This window comes from Gouania willdenowi, chromosome 1 (genome assembly GCF_900634775.1).
Source record: "Gouania willdenowi chromosome 1, fGouWil2.1, whole genome shotgun sequence".
NCBI classification, from domain to species: domain Eukaryota; kingdom Metazoa; phylum Chordata; class Actinopteri; order Blenniiformes; family Gobiesocidae; genus Gouania; species Gouania willdenowi.
In genome coordinates this window covers 36,612,371-36,632,199 of record NC_041044.1, presented here as the reverse complement: position 1 = coordinate 36,632,199, position 19,829 = coordinate 36,612,371, and the positions used below count along the sequence as shown (strand labels likewise).

At 37.4% G+C, this 19,829-nt stretch overlaps 1 protein-coding gene across 1 annotated transcript; it reads right to left on the bottom strand.

The window, feature by feature from the left end:
• Positions 1 to 933: 933 nt before the first annotated feature.
• slc2a15b (solute carrier family 2 member 15b) lies at positions 934 to 17,026 on the bottom strand. Its single transcript, XM_028454833.1, has 12 exons — positions 16,962 to 17,026; positions 14,525 to 14,623; positions 11,730 to 11,890; positions 11,531 to 11,655; positions 11,263 to 11,408; positions 10,075 to 10,207; positions 9,792 to 9,979; positions 8,461 to 8,571; positions 7,312 to 7,413; positions 5,984 to 6,059; positions 4,734 to 4,861; positions 934 to 1,281 (listed from the first exon to the last, which is right to left on the bottom strand). The coding sequence occupies exons 1-12, from the start codon at positions 17,004 to 17,006 to the stop codon at positions 1,063 to 1,065; spliced, it is 1,533 nt and encodes a 510-aa protein (XP_028310634.1). The 5' UTR covers positions 17,007 to 17,026; the 3' UTR covers positions 934 to 1,062.
• Between the last annotated feature and the right edge of the window lie 2,803 nt (positions 17,027 to 19,829).

The following is a 19,829-nucleotide window of genomic DNA, read 5'->3' as shown; positions in this document are numbered from 1 at the left end:
TGCAATATGCGCATTGTGTCGATGTTCGATATGCTGATGTTGTTCATCATTTAGTTTCTCCTAATTTCTCTGTAACAAAGTAAATTCCCCCCTGGGATAAATAAAGTATTTCTGATTCAGATTCCAATATTAGCCGATAATGAATCTGATACATACTGTACATAGACATCCTCCTCGCCATTCTGGTTCTAATTTTAGCTCTATTTTTTATTCCATATAAAATGTCATCTTTGCAAAATAAAAAAAACCAACTAATTCAACTTCAGTTCTGGAAAAAGTGCTTTATTTTTCCAATTCTTGTCTCAAATAACAGCTTAAACCAATGGCATTGTCAACCGATATGGCATTTTTTTGGCAAATATCAGCAGATAATATCAATGTGCTGATAGGTTCACCTACCTTTTCTTATACAAGCCACAGGTGCCAACATTATTATTTGTTAAATACATGTAATGTTGGATCATATCAAGATGTAAAAGTAAAGGTAGAACAATAAATAACACATCTGAGTTACTCGTATAGAAGATTTTGTACATTTATTCCTTTATTTTCACTGAGGATTATGGATTCTTGTCAGTACTGAGGTTTACATATAAAAAAAAACGGGAGAAAATGTGACTTTAAAACTGTTTTTTTCTGTGTCCAGTCAAAGGTGACGCACGGAACACAAGGCCACGATTTGAAACAGGCTTCTATAATGCAGATGCATGCGACACAGATTCACTGTGTGAAAGGCGGAGTCACCCCCTAACATGTGATCACAGCATTCCAACAGGACGAGATCACGAGGTGAGTTGAAGAATAGTGAAACTGACACCAGCGACGGGAACCATAGACAAACCAGCTCATTGCCAGGGAAAATGGGAGAAATGGATTCAAAGCATGACTGATGCTGATTTGAACCACATTTACATGTGACTTCTGATTCCCACGAAGAGCTACACATGAAAAAAAATACTTATTCACTTTGGTTTGTGTTGTCACTTGCATTGTGAAAGTAAAAGTCTTTTTTCCTTTTTCTCAGCTTTGATGTTATCAGTTATAAGCACAGGTGCTCCCCTGTTATTTCTCCTCCAACGTGCCATATTTGTTCATGAGAGCCAGAGAAAGGTCACCGTTGGACGTCAGCTCTTCTTTAAGGACATTGTTTCTGGGACCAAACATCTGACTGATCTCCATGAAGGTTTTGTTCTTGGTCTCAGGAATGATGACGGTGGTGTAGATTGCCACTCCAAAGCCGATAGCGCAGAAGATCAGGTAACAGTACGGACCTGTTGCGATCTGCGGGGAAAAAGTTGAAAATGCTCGACTGAAAAACATCTCAATGATTTCTCTGTTGTAAAAGTATTTGAAAACTTTATTATCACCCTGTTTCACTCTACATTCATTCATTCCTTTGATTCTTTTACGTGCAGGATATTTAGAATGTTTTCATCATTGTAAAGAAAGGCCTACAGAAAGTGTGCATGCAGTCAGGGCTTTGACTGCCAATTGCGGGTAATAATTAACTTTGTAGCGTTACTACTACTGGTGAAGAACGAAACAAATACCTCTGCGTCTGTTTGAATTGGCAGGCTGCAGAAACAATGCTACAAGTCATTGTTGCCAGATTGGGCTGTTTTTCGCCAAAAAAATTGAAGGTTTTTGTGTGTGTTTAGATTTTAAAATGTAATGCATATCTGGCGACACTGCTGGTTGTACTAATCCTACGTTTCCCATGAACACTATGTTGTGACGTGTCATACAACAATTGGCTACGTGCTCACGTTAGCGTGATTGTTAACGTTTGGTATCAGAGAAGACAAATGGAATGGCGCAAAACAAACAATAGGAGTTGAAATTAAGTTGTGAAATTAGTGAGGAAAAAACAAACAAACGGGAAGATATTTATCGGGTGTTGAAAAACCTGAACTGCAAAAAAGGAAGGCTGCTGCTGACACAGGGGAAAATGAAAATGAAAGAGGATCTGAAAAGAAGAAGAAATTGAGGAGTTTTAATACTAAAAGGATGTCGGGTCGTGAGTGGCTGGTATTCGACCATTTGTTCGCCTTTAAAATGCGCACTGTACAGTTTGTGGGCAGTGGGATTTGTTTATATTTGAAGAGTTAGTAAAACATGTTTTCTTTACAGTCCATGTAATTCTTAGCTCTGATTACTTCAATTCTTTCTAACTTCAGTGCGCCAGGGATCCAATTTTTACTAGTAAAGTTCTCATATAAGTGTTATTTAGTTGAGCTGTCTTTGTATAAAGAGATTGTCATGATGTAGCTGTTATAGAATGTAGTAGTTTGTGGATCATTTAAAGTGTTAGGAACCTATCCATTCAGTTTGGTAATCTTGGAGCCCCAAACGGCATCTGGCAATGGGCCCCATAAAGGTAGGGACAGTTCTGCTTATTTCAAAGAAATAGGGTGTTTCTCATCCACTGTACTGTATCTGTCAGGAAGGAGTCTATAGTAAAAGAGGGGAAAAAGGTGCCGGAGATGTTTGCTTGCTTAGAGTGAAATACGATCTCTCGTCTAATCGAACAAATGAGCTACTGTAGCTCACAGAATGGACGTGTCAGTAACCCAGAGCAAGGCCTAGATTACCTTGAATATTTTAGGCAGTAGTATTTTCATCTGTCCATACCAGTAGGTGGCAGAACATAGCACAATATAACAGCAACTTGGGAAACAGCAACGGGAGAAATTGCAGTCTAGTCGAGTCCATGTCTCACCAGGTTTTGATTTGGCCATAAAATGCCGATCAAAACATTATAATACGACAAACGAGTTATCATAACAGCTACACATATCATCTATTCTATTTCCTGAAGTACATTTTTCAGAGGTGGTACAAACCATTGAGTTTATGATACGATAAACGTAAATGGGCTTGCGATAACGGTACAATATTTTTTTGGGAAAAAAAAAGCATTTATTTGACTTAAACTTTGGACACACTTACTCAGGATCCTTAAAAAGTCTTAAAAGGCATTGCATTCATGAATCTAAAAATAAAACCTTAACTGTCATTAAAATATCAATGTTTCAAAAGTCTTAAATTTTAACACATACGTTTGAGTTTATAATTGTAATTAGTTTCAAAATAAATGATGACATTTCTTTTTTTTAAATGTATAAACCACATGGAAAATTAACAAAAATTGTCCAACAACATTTTTTTAAATCGGCTTTTCTTAATGGTTTTTATTTTTTTTTTGTTGTTTTACAGATTTCTGGCTATTTTTTGTGGTCATCTTGTCTTTTTGTAGTGATTGTGATTATATTAGTCTGTTTTTTTTTTTTTGTGTATTTCGCTGTCATTTTGTGTTTTTTTTGTGTATACTTTGGGGGCCGCAAGTTGCACGTCTGCATTAGACACCAGAAAAAAAATTACCCTAACCCTGTGTAAGTGATATGGCGTTTTTTTCCCTCTATTATGTTTACTGTGAAGTTGATCTTAAATTTAAAGGAGCATAGGGCAGGATCTAGAAATCAGACTCCATAGTGACACCGTGGTGGTTAGTGTCACTGCAGCCATCAGCCAAGCAGGGCGCGCATCATCTGTTTGTATATCACCGCAGCACAGGTGATACGAGAGGGTGGTTACCCGACCGAACTCTGACAGGACCCGACGGTACCGGACGGGTCGGGTTCGGACAGATATTTAGAACTGGTGTTCAGGTTCTGTCATATAGTGTTGTTTGCACGCAGCGTTCTTCCTTTCCTGCTGCAGCTGATGTAGCCCTGAAAAATGCAACTTTTAAAGTTTTACAGTGAGAGCAGTGATCCGCGGTGCAGGGAGAATGGAGCACAGGACAGTTATAAAGGAAAACACCATTGAAACATTCTTTTTTTGCACAATTACATGAATTATTCTTATATTTGATACATGGATTGTGTAAATAGATCAGATGGGTCTCTTGCGTGCAATGCGCCTGTTTGTTTCACTTTCACTTGTTACCTGTGCACTGATTGTCAACAAAATCAGTGCTTACCACTAAAACAAATGTAAATATGTAATTTCTTTGAGTGAAAACAATGAGGTTTTCACTGTTGGGTCGGACTCGGACAAGGAAATGCGGCCCGATCCACATTCTAACTGTGACACGGTTATTTATCTAGTCGCTGTTCATGTGACTATTTACTGCAAGACCTGCGTACATCTGTGCAACCAAACAGTAATTTAGTCCATTGTGCTTGTCTTCTTTCAGTCTCCAAGCCGTCTTCTTCTCATTCTTTTTTATTTCTGGTATTGGGACGCCTCTCCAAGCCTTCAAGATTGCGTGCCAGCGTCAAATGTATCACACAATCTTTTCAAGGCAATAGGTAGAAATGTGTGCGGGCTCATTCTCTTTGGTTTAGAGCCCTTCATCACCCATTAGCATAAAAAAAAATTAAAATGAATGTTTCTTTTTTTCTCAAATCCTGCCCTGTGCTCCTGTAATTTCAAATGGCAATAAAAAGTCTTAAAAAGTCTTTCATTTAATTTGACTAAAGCTGTAGAAACCCTGTTACCATGGGTATGACCTTTTCAACTCAATAGGAATATAAAAAATGAAAACAAACCATAACAATCTGGTGTGTTGTAGATCGCGACGCCACTCGTACGTTTTAATATCGCTATTTCCTTTCGCACAATACATCGTCCACCAATATTTTAGAATTTCTTTTGACAATTTACACAAACTTTCACTATAATTTTGTATTCTCTCATCAACATTCATTCACAACCAAGTTTACTCTCACCTCAAGAAAGGGAAAGACAAAGCCAATGGTGAAGTTGGACAACCAGTTGAGGCAACCAGCGATGGTGTAGGCAGCCGGCCGGTGAGACTGTTTAAAAAGCTCTGCCGTTATCAGGAAAGGCACACCAGCTGTAGTTGGAGACCAAAACAAGACAAACATAGAGAGTCTTCTGCTTTGATAGAAATATGCATCTTGTGAAACAAATCACATTTAATCACTCAGTAAAGTCGATCTACTGGGTGTTATGAAATTAACGCTTGCGTATTCATTCATCAACTCCTTTATCAATATTCCCACTCATTCATTGGCATTCGTTCAAAATTAACGGAGGACGATGTAACGCAGCGTAAATCCTCCTCAGGACCATGTGCTATTGGGCCTTTCTCTTTTTTCACTATGCATTTTATTGTGTTTGTTATTACTCCATTATTGTTGTCTGACAAGTAACAGAGTTGTCTGTAGAGCTGGCAAAACTCCAAATCTGAACTCCAGGAAAAATCCCAGGCACACTCTGTGCCATTCATTACTTTGAAACCGAGGATCTATGAGATGTTGTCTCAGCTTTAAACACATGATTCTTCATTGTTAGAAGTAAAGCCTGTGAAGGAGAAAGACGCATTAGCGAAATCTCTAATGATCAGCTTTCCAAATGATGACCTCATTATCTGTGCATGTTAACTGCAGAGAGGAAGGTTTAATATCGTCCGACCAATAACTCGGCCATAATTTGTCAACATCTGCGGTATATGCATGGGAGGGAGTAGCTGCGCAAGCAAGGTTTCATCTGAGGGAAGCTGTATTCATCACGGCTAGCTTATGAACAATGAGCCATTAAAGGTCTAATTGCAACTAGAGAAATCCTTGTGTGTTGAGGTATAGATTTTGCCGGTTTGACGGATGAAGTTGGGTAAACCACATTTCTTCTAATTCATCATCCTCACTGGCCGGCTCCACGTGGAGCCCAAAAGCTAAACTACCGCCTCCTAATTCAAACGGCTGTGGGAGAGAATGTGGCTTGGCAGTTGTGATTTCCTATTTGCAAGAATAATGAAACACAATATCTCTTCTCAGTCAGGGAGGACTTTTAGAAGGATTGGAAGGATGTTCAGCCTTCTGCTAGGAGATGGGTATTTTTTCTCCAGTTACCAGCAGGGAGCAGTGTTACCTTATACTGCACTGTGTGCATTTAGTTTGGAGCCTGGATTTGAATGTTTGAAGTGTGTTGGTTTGATGTGCAGACAGACTTTTACCTGGACCGATGCAGAATCCAGCAACGATTCCAATGACGCAGCCCACACTCATGTAACGCATGAAAGAATACTGCGTCTGCAAGACGTTAATGATATGTTAGTTAAACACACGGATATGGCATTTTAAATGCTGATTATTTAGTTATCTTTTCTCAATCAACTTAGACCTTTTAATGATTGACAATGTTACAAGAACTCATCATGGCCTAAGTCAAGACAAGATTCTACAGAATATCATCTTAAGCCAAGTCCAAACCCCAGAAGTAAATTTACCTAAATTAGTTTTACACAATAAAAATTTGGCAAGTTTTGTGTACCTCCCATGATTCAGAATATGGCAAACCTAATTAGTGATAAACCAAAATTTCTAACAGGTCAGGGGGCCTGTAGACAGAATATTTTAAGTACAGTTTGTTTTGATAGAAAAAAACACAGAATTAGAAAAGGAGTAAATTAAACAATTTCAATGTGTAAATACTAAAGATGGGACAATATATTGTGCAACAGGATTTTACAATATTGAAACATAACGTATAGGATACAAGTGGTATCACAAGAGAGGTAGGGGGTCAGATCAAGAAAAATCCACTGTTATGTTTGAATATTTTTTTGAGTGTAAATGGTCATACCAAGAGTAATTATATATTTCCAGATTTAGTCAAATACATTACCAAAAATATACAATCATTATTACAATCCCATTATTGTTCATTGTGTTGTATCGAGAAATCAGTTAATTATTTCTACCTATAGAAATCTGTGTCCTGAAGCTAACAATGGTGTAACCAGCCAGCTCAGCTGAAGGCCTGCAGGTGACGAGCTACTCAAACATATTCAAGTGTGTTTAATCAGGAGGACGATCAAAAAAAAGATGGACAAGGTCATAAATGAAGAAAACACAGTAAAAAAGTAAGTAACATAAGTAGCTTTGGCTGAAATTGGTGAATGAAGTTAGTGGAAAAAATCCTTACTAAGCACCAATAATAAAAAATAAGCTCTTGAGCGTCTTAACCAAATTACAGAGACTGACTGGATTACTAGGTCAATAGAATCCATATTAACAGCTATTAACAACAACATGCCATGCTTAAGGTAAACCTAACCTGCCTCCTATCGGAGCATCAGTTTTTCATGTCTGCAATCGCCAAGTACGGAATCAGAAAAGTTGAGTATTCTAAATTCTCTAGCTTTTAGATCCTTGCAGTTGTCTGTTGTTACAGTTATGCAGAGTTTAACATGTAAAACATAGCAAAAAGCTTCCACGGGTCTTGGTATTTGCCTACTTTTCAAAGAGGATCTAGAAACTAATCACGTCAGGTGAAACTTACCTGTAGGATGATGGACACTGTGATCCCAGAACAGCAGATTGCCATAAAACTAAAGCCACCAATCACCAGAGGTCGTCTGCCCAGATGCTCGATAGAAAAACACTGAATAAAAGAGGACGAAACAAAGCACACAGTGTGTGGGTGATGGAAATAGAAGACAACTTTTCAACAAAGTCCTGAAAACCTCCATGCAGTACATTTTTCATTTGTAAACATTGGATTAAATGTAATATTTAGATCTATTAATTATCAGATCAAATAATATATTTTCATTTCGCAACCGACTTGTATTAACTTGGGCTTTTGATGAATAGGATGAATAGATGGAAGTTTGGATGGATGGATTGAGGTTGGATGGATGGATGGTTGAATGAACAAATAAATGGATATGTTACAGTTTGAAAGGATGGATGTGTCAACGTTTGGTTTCATGTTTGGATGGATGGATGATGTGTTAAAGTTTGGATGTATGGATGGATGCTTGCTTGGATGGATGGATGGATTGATGGATGGGTGTTTGGATGAATGGATGTTTGGCTGGATGGATGGATGTGTTAAAGTTAGGTGGATGAATGGATGGATGATTGGATGGACGGCTGTATAGATGAATGGATGCCTGGATGGATGGATGTTTGGAATGGTTGATGTGTAACATTTAGATGGATGTATAGAATAATGGATGGATGTTTGGATAGGTAAATGGATTGAAGGATGGATTGGTGTTTTAATGGATGGAAGGATGGATAGATAGATGGATGTGTTAAAGTTTGGATGGATGAATGGATGGACGTTTGGAATGATTGATGTGTTAACGTTTAGATGGATGTATAGAATAATGGATGGATGTTTGGATAGGTAGATGGACTGAAGGATGGATTGGTGTTTGAATGGATGGATGGATGGATAGATAGATGGATGGATGGATGAATGGATGGACGTTTGGAATGATTGATGTGTTAACGTTTAGATGGATGTTTGGATGGACGGCTGTATAGATGAATGGATGCCTGGATGGATGGATGTTTGGAATGGTTGATGTGTAATATTTAGATGGATGTATAGAATAATGGATGGATGTTTGGATAGGTAGATGGATTGAAGGATGGATTGGTGTTTGAATGGGATGGATGTGTAATCATGTCCACTCACCCCCAGCATTCCTGCTATAACTTCAATGGCTCCTGTGCCTACAGTTGTATATTGAATGTAAAGCTCTGGGATTCCGGCATTTTTGAATATGTCATTGGTGTAGAACCAGATCTGAAAACAAGAACAGACATTAAAACGTTGTAACATTTTTAAGTAATCCAACAGTTTTACACTCTGAGCAGTTAAAGTTTGCTTGGTTTAATTAAGGAGCCAAAAAGTTGTTGTGGTAATTCATTGCCTCCATATGATTCATCAAAGTAATCATTATGGTCTGGAACGAGCATCACTCATGTATTTCAGAAGTAGCGTTTCATCAGTATGGAGTCTTGACAAGTGCTCCCCCTGAAACTCATTTGTGTTTTCTCATTAATCATGTTTTTCCTGATCCAACATCCATCATGAATAAGATGGTGAACGGTGCTGTTAAATGCTGTCTTGTTGATTTAGTAACCATATGTGGAGCATTTCATCACCATTGCCGTATATGCATAATCATGTTTGTCTCAGAGCAGGTGGGCGCATCGGATAATCTGAATCAAGATAGAGACTCACAACCAGCTTTTGAATGCCACGTGTTGTAGTATTTATTTCTGTTGTATTATGTTTATATAGCACTATATTTTCATTAATATTCCTTTTGTTGTATGCTGCGGGCCCTGAAAAACAAATTTAGTTTTTATGGAAACATGAAAATGACAATAAAAAACCTTGAACCTTAAACCAAACAGTATAAAAAAGGAGCAAAAATTCCACAGAAACCTGAAAATATGTCAATAAATAACTAGCAAACAACAAATACAATAGATTTAATCTAATCTTTGATGCTTATCACAAGCCAGTTTTAAGTTTTTAAAACCATCCTGACAGTTATTTTGTTTTCTATTTCAGTCCAAAGCTTCCAAAATTACAGACGACACTTCTTGCACACATCGTGTGTCTCTTTGTCTTCTCGAGCAACAGATTTGGACACATGGGGCCTGTAGCATAGGCTACTTGAAGTCTGTCGATGTCCCTGCGTGAAACAGCTGGAGCCGTTAAACTCAGCAGGCTCACGATCCCCTGCTGGGAAATGGTATTAACACGCGAAACCAGCATGCCTAGAATTTCCATCCACATGATGCAATGAGCACAAATGTGCATTTGACTTTCTGCTCAGATGGGTGGACCTTAGTATGTGAAGTAACTCTGTGACAGGACCCCTGGATAATGAGGCGTGGTCACATCACCCCCTGCTTGTTCAGTGTGAGGATCTGCAGCAGTGTGAGCTCTCCTTCTCTAGAGCTGTGGCATATAAGATTTAAACGCATGCTTTAAATGTTTTTCTCGCTCACCGCATCAATGCCAGACAGCTGCATCCCAATGTTGAGGACCAAAATAGTGATGACCTGCCAGCGAACGCATCGGTCCATGAGGAGTTGGCGGACAGAGATGGTTTGGATGGAGGACAGCGATCGCTGCTCCTCCTGCATCTCCTCCACTTCAGCCTCGATGTTTTCTTTTGCACGAAACCACTTTAAGGCTAGTTGTCAAAAAACAAACACCAGTCCTGATGTCAAGAACCTTAGTACACCAGTGAAATGAGTTGAATTACATTGGATCATCACACCCTTATACCTGCGATGGTGGCATGCACGTTTCCCTTCTCAATCAACAAGTACCGAGGACTCTCTGGAAACCACGGTAACAGCATCAGCTGGACCGCGGTGGGAAAAACCACGAGAGACAGAAGCAGAGGCCAGTGCTCCTCCTGCAGGAAAAACAAACAAGAGCATTCAGAAAGCGCAAACCTCTGCTAAACACCAACTGTTCTCTTTGCCAGATATTGGCAGTTATCTGGATCAATGGTGCAATGATCATTCACACTTTAAAGGCTTGGAATACATTTCTATCTCCATTAATAATGATACAGAATGTCCAACTGGACACCCTCATTTGTTTGAAAAATCCCGATGAAATGCGCAATCCGAATACGATCTGTATGAAACTCGGGGGAATAATTAAGGAACCAATCCAACATAATTGACTTAATTTTCATAAACATCGGTGGATTACTAACTGAGATATGAAATAGCAATTTTTTGATTTTTGACAGTGATCCAAAATTAGTGTATTGATCCTGATACCCTCCAAAGTCTAACGGCGTATGGTCTAACTTTAGAGAGTTGTTCAAATCTGTACTTTGATGTGATACTGCAAACAGTCAAAATATAAATGAATAAACGGCGGTGAAAATATTACCTCATTGGCGAAGACAAGAAGGCCTCACCACCAAACAAATAATTTCAACTGGATTTCATAACTATACCTATTTCTAAATATCTATGAATTATTTCAGTTTTTTTAATTTAATATACTTTTTTTTCCCATTTGTTTTTCTCTGTAAGTCTGACTTTAATTTGACCTCTCTCTTAGTCATTTATAAAATAATATTAGCTTTCCCTTTTCATTTCAAGTGAGATATTTTTGTATTCGATCCAGATTTATCAAGAGTTTTATTCTGACTTTAATTATTATTTCAATTCTGATACTGATTTTATCATTGAATCAGATTATTGGTGAGGAATCCAAATCTCCTGTTGAGGCTTGCAATGCACCAATTAATGCTAAAAGACAGGCTTGAAGTTAGCGATTGGTTAAAAGAATGGTATTATTCAATTAAAGAAATGCTTGCTAATACATATTAGAAGTCTGAAAATTATCTTTGAAAATTAACAATTTAGAATGTTGTTAGGAGGAGAATTCCAGATGGACTCAGAGTGATTGAGCTCAGCCAGCAGCATCTTTAATCAAGCGCTACGGTACCTTTCCAAGCAGTTCAGAGAGTCCCAGAACCTGTGCAATGAAGACTCCAAGGCAAATATGGATGCTGGGCACTAGACCCAGGGAGCCTCGCAAGTTCTTAGGGGCGATCTCACCAAGATACATGGGCACCACACTGAGACAGATCCCTGGTAGAATTAAAAAGAAATGAAAGATTGTCATTGGTGAAAAACACAAGAAGAGAACACGAGATGTTTCCGACTTTTTGACTGATGTTTAAAATGTGTGTCTGCTTTAGGAACCTGCTCACCAGAGTGTACCCCTGTGATGAAGCGCCCAATAATGACCATGGCAGGATTTCCACATGTTCTACTGAAGCCCATCAGAGCTCCTCCTACAAACACTAGCACACTGGATCGCACCAGAGTCCCTTTCCTGATGGAAGAGAAAGAGGTGTGACATCACACACGGACATATTTACAACACAACTCATCTATTGGCTCACTAACCTTCCAAATTTGGTAACAAGTTTGCCCACCAGTAGTGCACCAATCATCCCACCAATGGCGAAGATTGACACAGTCAGGGAGTAAAGCACGGTGAGAAAACTCTCATCTGGAACCCAGTCATAAGTTTCTATCATCGTTTGATTGTAGAAGGCTTTGATGTACTGCAGAGAGATGCAATTCATTTCACCATTTAAGCCAATACACAAAGACATGATTGAAATTACATGAAATTACAGTTATTCATGAGGTGGTTTTCTTTATTTTCTCTTATTTATCTTCTCAGTTTATCTAGTAGAGACTATACTACACGCAAACATGGCTATCCTGCACAGACCAGATCTTGCCACATTTCCCTTGCGTACAGTAAACATCTCATGTATAAATTTAAAAAGGAAAAAAATGAAATATTGCACAATTGGAACTAAATGTATAATATATAGAAAAATTCTCAGGCTCAAAGTATAGCTAAATTTATTAACTCTACTAGCGTTCAATGCTGTTTTGGCGCTGTGTATTACATTTAATCTGGTTGGTCAGCTTTGATGTGATACATTTGACTGTTGTCTGGTCATTTCATTTTTTGTAGTTTCACAATGTGCTTTGATCATTTTAAATCAAAAAAATATAATTTACTCAGTTACGGTTGGGTGTAGAAACACCTTAAAGAGTAACTAAACCCCAATTTCTGCTGAATACAAATGTATTTGGGTACGAAGTAGTGCTGTTGATTGATCCTGGTCCAACTCTCAACATTTTACTCAAAATATTTCAATTTGGCGTATTTAGTTGTAAAATGTCAGAGTGACTACCGTCTATGGGTTGAAACCAAGCTATTACAATTGATTTTTGCTATTGGCTGAGAACAAGATGATTTGATGTTTTGGGACCATCTTGCGCCACAAACAAGCACTGTTAGCCCCACCCCTTTTATAAAAACTAGGCTCTACAATTTGTGGCGGGTAGATTGGATTGAGATCAGAAAAAAACATTATTACAAATTATTATTAATGATGAAAAATTAGGTTAAGACAATATTTTTATCACTAATATTAATAATATAAAAAACCTGCCCCAATTGCCCCAATGTATATCCTGGCAAATTAAACATTCAATGTAATGGATTGTCACAAGTAATGGTAGTATATTTGTTAGTTATTTATAGTTAATGTTATTATTTCATCATGAATAAGTTCATAAACTTAAAACGTAAAAATACAGTGCTCAAAATTCAGCTACACGTAGGCTAGTGTGTGTGGTTCTGTTTCGTGAATGATTTGTATTGTAAAGAAAAAAAAGTGCATTAAATTGAACATGTGTAGCATTCCACGTCATCTCTCCATGTCCCGCCAGTGGGGCGCGCACCACACTTTGAGAAGAACTGAACTTGTGAAAGGAGGTTTAAAAAAAGACAAACCAAATAGAATCAAAGTTAGTTTTAGTGTACGCTATAACAAGACTATTTTCACTGCTTTACCTTGCTGTCAAACAGCCCTTTTGGTCAGAAAGCCTACATTAAGTCACTTGTTAAATTCACGTTCTACAGCACACCAGAGTCCCTTGACAAAACAGCAATTTTACCTTGCACCACATAGAAATTAATACTAAACTGCTGCTTCAATAATTATATTTATTTGCATATTTATCTGTTACTTTCACCTCTGGATCCAAGTTGAAATAAATCCTAAACCTAATTAGATTAAATTCCCTTTATTTGATAACGACATCACAATTACATTGGTTACCCAGATCATGTATTGCTTTGAGTGTGTTAGCACATGTGCTAATTTACAACACCTGTCCGCAGGAGGGTTTTAATCCATAATAATCTCTGTGTGCAACAACCTGGTCTATAGGTGCTCTGCTTTAAAACTGAAGACCAGATCATCTTCTCTGAACCTCCTCATAGATGTCTCTAAAGGCCTGTCCGTGTCCAAACAGGAATGATTCCCAGCCCAGTGGCTGAACTGGTGATACAATAACACGTGATGGATTCATAACGACAGAACATCGATGACAAGATGAGGCGGACACACCCGGCCTCGTGACACGTACTGACCAAGATAAGTAACATAAGTGTTTGATAGTGTTGTTCATGACAACTGATAAGAAGTAAATGCTTTCGAGAAATTGGTTAAATTTGGTTACTTTTGTATCAAAATGTCACTGTAGATAAACCACTCCAAATTTTCTGTTCAAAAGTTGGGTTAAATTAAAAAAAATAAATTAATAAAATAAAAGAGTAACTTAGGGTTAGGGTTACAGAAGTAATAATAGGTCTACTGATGTCCTTCAACAATGTCAACATTTAATTTCCGTGAAATTATTGAGTGTCCCACTAGAGCTGGTGTCAAACTCAAGGAGCCGGGGGCCAAATCCGGCCCTTTAGAGGATACAATTTGGCCTGCAGGATAAAACATTAATTATTGTGGAAAATAACAATCAATCCAGTGGTAGCTATCTCAAATTCACCAATTTAATGAAACTCCACAATTATTTTTGGGGCTTGTAAATGTAGTCATTTAGAATTACCAATGGTGGAAAGAATTTTCAGTTTTTCACAAAACAGTTCTTTAAATTACACAAAAAATTGGTAACAAAATCATTAAAGTTTTAAGTGAATTGAACTGGTATTAAAAAATAGGGCGCAGTGATGTTAAAATTGTTCCCCCCCCCACCTATAATCTGCGGCCCACTTGAGATTAAACTGGTCCGTATTTGGCACCTGAACTAAAATGAGTTTGACAACCCTGCACTAGAGATTAAACCCATGTTGACGAAGCGGTGCAGATAGAAACCTGAGCTGGAGAGTTGACGACGGCCAAATTGTAGCCGTACAGCATGGAGCTGCCAAATGATGCCAGGAAGGCTGCCGCCAGCAGCCATCGCGTAAGATGCTAACAGTTAACAGAGAGAGAGGGAGTCATATGTGAGTTTATGTGGATATAAAACACTTTACTTGAAGTTTTATACATAAAGCTGACATTACAACACCTGTCATTAACATCAATAATAAATAAATAATAAATGATGAGATCAAATTATCAAGATCACTTAATATGTTCAAAAATAATGTGAAATGTATTATGCTGAAGAGATATTAGACAGAAGTGTAACTGTGTTTTTTGTTTCAAATGAGTTGTGACAATGACTGCGTTGCAGTTTGCCTTTGTTTAAGGTCATTAATTTTTGATGGAGGGGGCAGATGTTAGAAGTTTTACTTCTTTCTGCTCATTTTCATTCATCTTTTCTTCTTTTTTCAATGTGGAGGAGAAAGAAAGTTGTTTTAATGTCTTGAATGAAATAAATAAACAAACATGTAAGCTGTCATTAAGTGTCGTTTGTTACCCTAACCCCTAAACCTAAGCCCTAACCCTAACCTTACCCTTAACCCTAACCCCTAACCCCTAACCTTAACCTTAACCTTAACCTTAACCCCTAAGCCCTAACCCTAACCTTAACCATAACCCCTAACCCTAATTCTAACCTTAACCCTAACCCCTAAGCCCTAAGCTTTAAACCCTAACCTTAACCCTAAGCCCTAAGCCCTAACCCCTAACCCCTAACCTTAACCCTAAACCCTAACCTTAACCATAACCCTACCATATCCCACTAGATCCCTCCATCTAACCCAGAAAATGCCAACATAGCTCCAAAGGTGTCATAATTTAGTGAATGGCACTTAATGACAGCCTTTGTGACACCTTATTCATGCTAATGACAGACTTAGGGATAAATCTTCAAGTAATGTGTTAGCAAATCATCAATCTAAACAAAACAGAAAATACATTTTATGGGTTTTTTAATCCTTCTTAAGCGTTTAAATGTACAGCCTGTAGTTAAATTGACCACCTTCCATTATTACATGTTCTTTTTACATCTGCAGGAACTAAAAGTGTGTCGCAACACAGCAACTCCTGAACACTTGGGTTTTTTGTGCTGGTCTCTTCTGTTGACCACCCAGAAAGCACAAAGTCACGAGTTAGTTCTTCTTCAAAGAGCCATGAGCAGATCTACTGAGTTTTCATTAGGGTAGAAGCTTCCCTTTTGGCTGCCATCCCAAATTCCTCACAACGGCCTTAGCTGACCACTGAGGTTAGGACCACTGGGATTATGATGTGTTCGTTAATGTTTATCCTTGTAGATGGTGACTGTGTAACCACACACTGCCAATATACTGATGTGAGGAATATAATTTAGGGGTACAGAGGAGATAAGGCCTGACGAGGGAACAATACCACCACAGTTCATTTAAATGAAACCTAATTTGACCATAGCATGGTGCCGCGGGCCATGACTACATGTGGAAATAGCCTGTAGTGAACAATGCTACTAGTCAGCCTCAATTTGGGTTGATTTTCTCTTTACTCTTTACATGTGACATTAGTGTCATCAAAGCTGTGATGTAACTTTTCATGTTTTATCATTGAACTTTGTTTGCAAGCATTTAGTTTCAGCATGTGTGCTTTCCAACTCCTGACAGAGTTTAGAATTGGAAGCATTTTTGCATTGTTGTGTATTTAAAAATGTTAATCATCACTTTGTATTAACTGAAGTTTTTTTTCCAACTTTTGATTCCTTTGGTGGTGCTTTACTCTGTAAAATTCAACGGATCATTGGGATCATCTTATAAATACGCTTTAGATTATTAGTCTAAAGCTGAATGAATAATAATACTGTTACTAATTATGGAAGAATTATCTTTGGAGTCATTCATATCAACTTTTTCGCCTGCAAATTCACACAACATCCCTTCATGTGTGGACACAGTTTTGTTTTGGTGATTTCAGCCAATCAGGGTTCACATATACATACAACAAGTTATCATGTTGGGTTAGTCTTTTTATGGAGGGATACAAATAATATTAATAATAAAAGCTATCATTTTGGTTATAGTATTAATAATGCATGTATGGATTGAATATAATAAAGGAAAAACATGGAAATGTAAAAACAAAGAGAGAGAGTTGAGTTTGTAAATCAAAAATATATATTTAAGTGAAAATGTAAGAAGGTTAATCGTACATTTGTTCTTTTTTTTTTCACTTTGTCTGAACATCCTGTTGAAAGTTTACAGCCTCCGGGAATCCTTACATTTATTCAAAATTCCAGGAAAACTTAAATATCTCCTAACATGCATGTTCAGTCAAGTCATACTCTTAACAATGAAGGCAAACCATTTTGATATTTCCAAGTATTCTGAGGTGTTGTAAAGAACAGAAGCCTGATGCTCACCGAGCTGTTGAATGCATCGTTTTCCCTTAACAGTTCCTCAGCCATTTAAGTCATGAATAATCACCCCTCCTGTTGAATGTGCCTCAGACTCCTCTCTAAGGCCGTCTCATTTGAAACCTCCAGACACACTCCAGCAGAGCAGAGGAGGCGTGTCCAGCTGAGGGCGGATATTTCAGACTCGACCTCTAATTGTTCCAGGTCACAGGGCTTGACTAGAGTCTATAGTTCAGGGGTGTTCTATTGTTTACAAGGTCGGGTCATGAGATTTATCATTTCAGTACTAAGGCATGAATATTATTAATATTAATTGTATAAACATTTTAGTGAAAAGTGAAAATGACAGCAAAAAAAAGTCATTGTGTGAAGACCAAATAATTCAGATGTAAATTATTGTTGAACGAACTAACTTTTTTCCCAAATCCTGCAATTTTTCTCAAATTATTCCACAAAATTTCCCCAAATTAAAAAAAAATTGGTCAAATAATTAAATAACCCCCGCGACCCTGTTAAACGGGAATAAGCGGGTATGAAAATGGATGGATGGATGGATAATTAAGTAAGTTAAAGGGCTTTTAGCTATCTGTCATTTATTGCTTAGCTGTTTCCATACTTTATTTATTTTTTATAAACCTATAAACTTTACAACAAAATGAATGCAATGCTTTATATAAAGCTTGCTGAAAAAGGTGCCTTTATGATGTTACATTGAAATAACACTATGATAATGAACCTACGCTCGTTTAGCGCAGACTTTAGAAAACGGCCGATCGGATCCGTACGTCTCCACGGAGACACTGTTACAAAACAAAAACGGTTTTCAGAAGTATGTTGGTCTGTGTGTGTGTGTGTGTGTGTGTGTGTGTACGATCGTACACTGCTGACATTGATGTTGATGACATCATCAGTGTTCCAAAACAATGTTTAACACTATATATATATATATATATATTGGGCCTTTAAGTTATGGTGTACACAAATAGACAAACAAACACAAACAAACTGAACAACATACTTCCGAAAACCATTTTCAAAAGTAATAATAATAGTTATTATTATATAATTATGTAAAGGTTGATTTTACTTAATAATATTAGGTTACCTCAAGCAAAGTCATTCGTCTAACTAAGAGGTTCCCAACCTTTCATGGGTCGTGACCCCATTTTCATATCACAAATGTCCGGCGACCTCAAAAACTTTATTTTTCTAGGATTGCTTTTTGATCATGTTTATGAAAGTGTGTTACAAACACAGCCAGGATTAGTGCACAAAGTGACAACTCAGATATTTTTTTACTGCATTTCATTTTAATTAGCTTTATATTTGAGAAAGTTTAAGTATAGGATAGAGTTATTTGTTATTTATTGAAAAAGAATAATAATGATTTTGCCGCATGGGGTCACAATCCCAAGGTTGAAAATCACTGGTCTAACTCATAAGAATTGTGAAGGGAAAAATTCTCAATAGTCATTTTACCAGATATCAATGAACATTTAAGTAATAACATTAGTAATAATTAAAGATAAGAAACAATGAAGAGAAAGTTTATATTTTGAAATTTTCCAAAATTTCTGAGCTTAAGTTCCTGTTGAAATTTACTGGAGATTTTCTAAGAACAAACAGGAATCCATTCCCAACAGAAAAAACAAGAAATTTAGAGCTAAAAGCTAACAGTACATTTAACATGAAACTAAAACACGGCAAAAAGAAGCAAACTGACCCCACTGGGGCTTGAAAGCATGACCTTCTGATTTCAAGGCCAGAACAAACAAGATGCACCACATACCCAACATAAAACACCTTAAATGAAAACACACCCCAACTACACACACATGAAAAAGTAAATACAAAACACACCCAAAACTGTGGTAGTTTGATGCCATATCAGACGTACAATATAGCAAAGAGACAAGATTCTCAGCAAAATAAGACTGATAGATTAAAGTAAATGAATGTTAGAGAGACAAACACTGTTAATACACCTCTAAGGAATCTGGCCCCTCATTATTATTAACATTACTATTTTTTATTTTGTGGTTTGGAAACCATTTGTCTATATGGACAGTAAAGAAACTTAAGCTGCTAAATTACAGCATGTATTAAAGTATTAGTAACAAAAACACAATGAAACATCATTATTTAATATGTAGAAACCAGAGATGTTAAATTACAATTAGAGGAATATATTTTTCCACGTACTAAAATAAAAGTAGCTACTGTGTATTTCGTTTATTCCAGATCATTCCGAAATTCGTCCTTTCAATGTTTTCAACCCATCCGTCCTGCTCTCATAAGGCTTCAGCTGATTGCAACAAAGTGTTTGCCTTTGTCTCTTCTGTGGTTTCGGGCCATGTTCACGGGATGATTCAATTCATACACAAACACAGCATGATGGTTTGGCTGTGATACAAGTCATATGAAACAAGCCATTTGACTCGCTTTATTGTCTCAACTTGGCTCGTTGGGTTGAAGTTAGGAGATGCTGCTTTAACGCTGTTTCCACCACTTCATTGGCTGTGAACTGGTGGGAAACAGCTGAATGGGGGAGAAGACTGATGGAGGCAAAGTAGGACAGCATAGACGGTAGTGACGCAAAACAATAAAGAAATATCCACAAATGAGAAATATCTACCGGCTGAAGCACACGTCATACTGAATATGACAAAATCTAACCAATCAGAGTAGCTAATTCCAAGAATTGTAATAACTGTAAATAATAGACTGTTAAGATGGTTGGTATGATTTTGGTAATCTGGTCCCTTTGATTACAAAGAACAAGACGCTCGATTAAGGCAAGTTTTACAGGCCTGTCCTAAAGATACGTCAAGTGTCATGTTAGGTTAAAAGCTGTGCAACTAACTTTTAGCTACA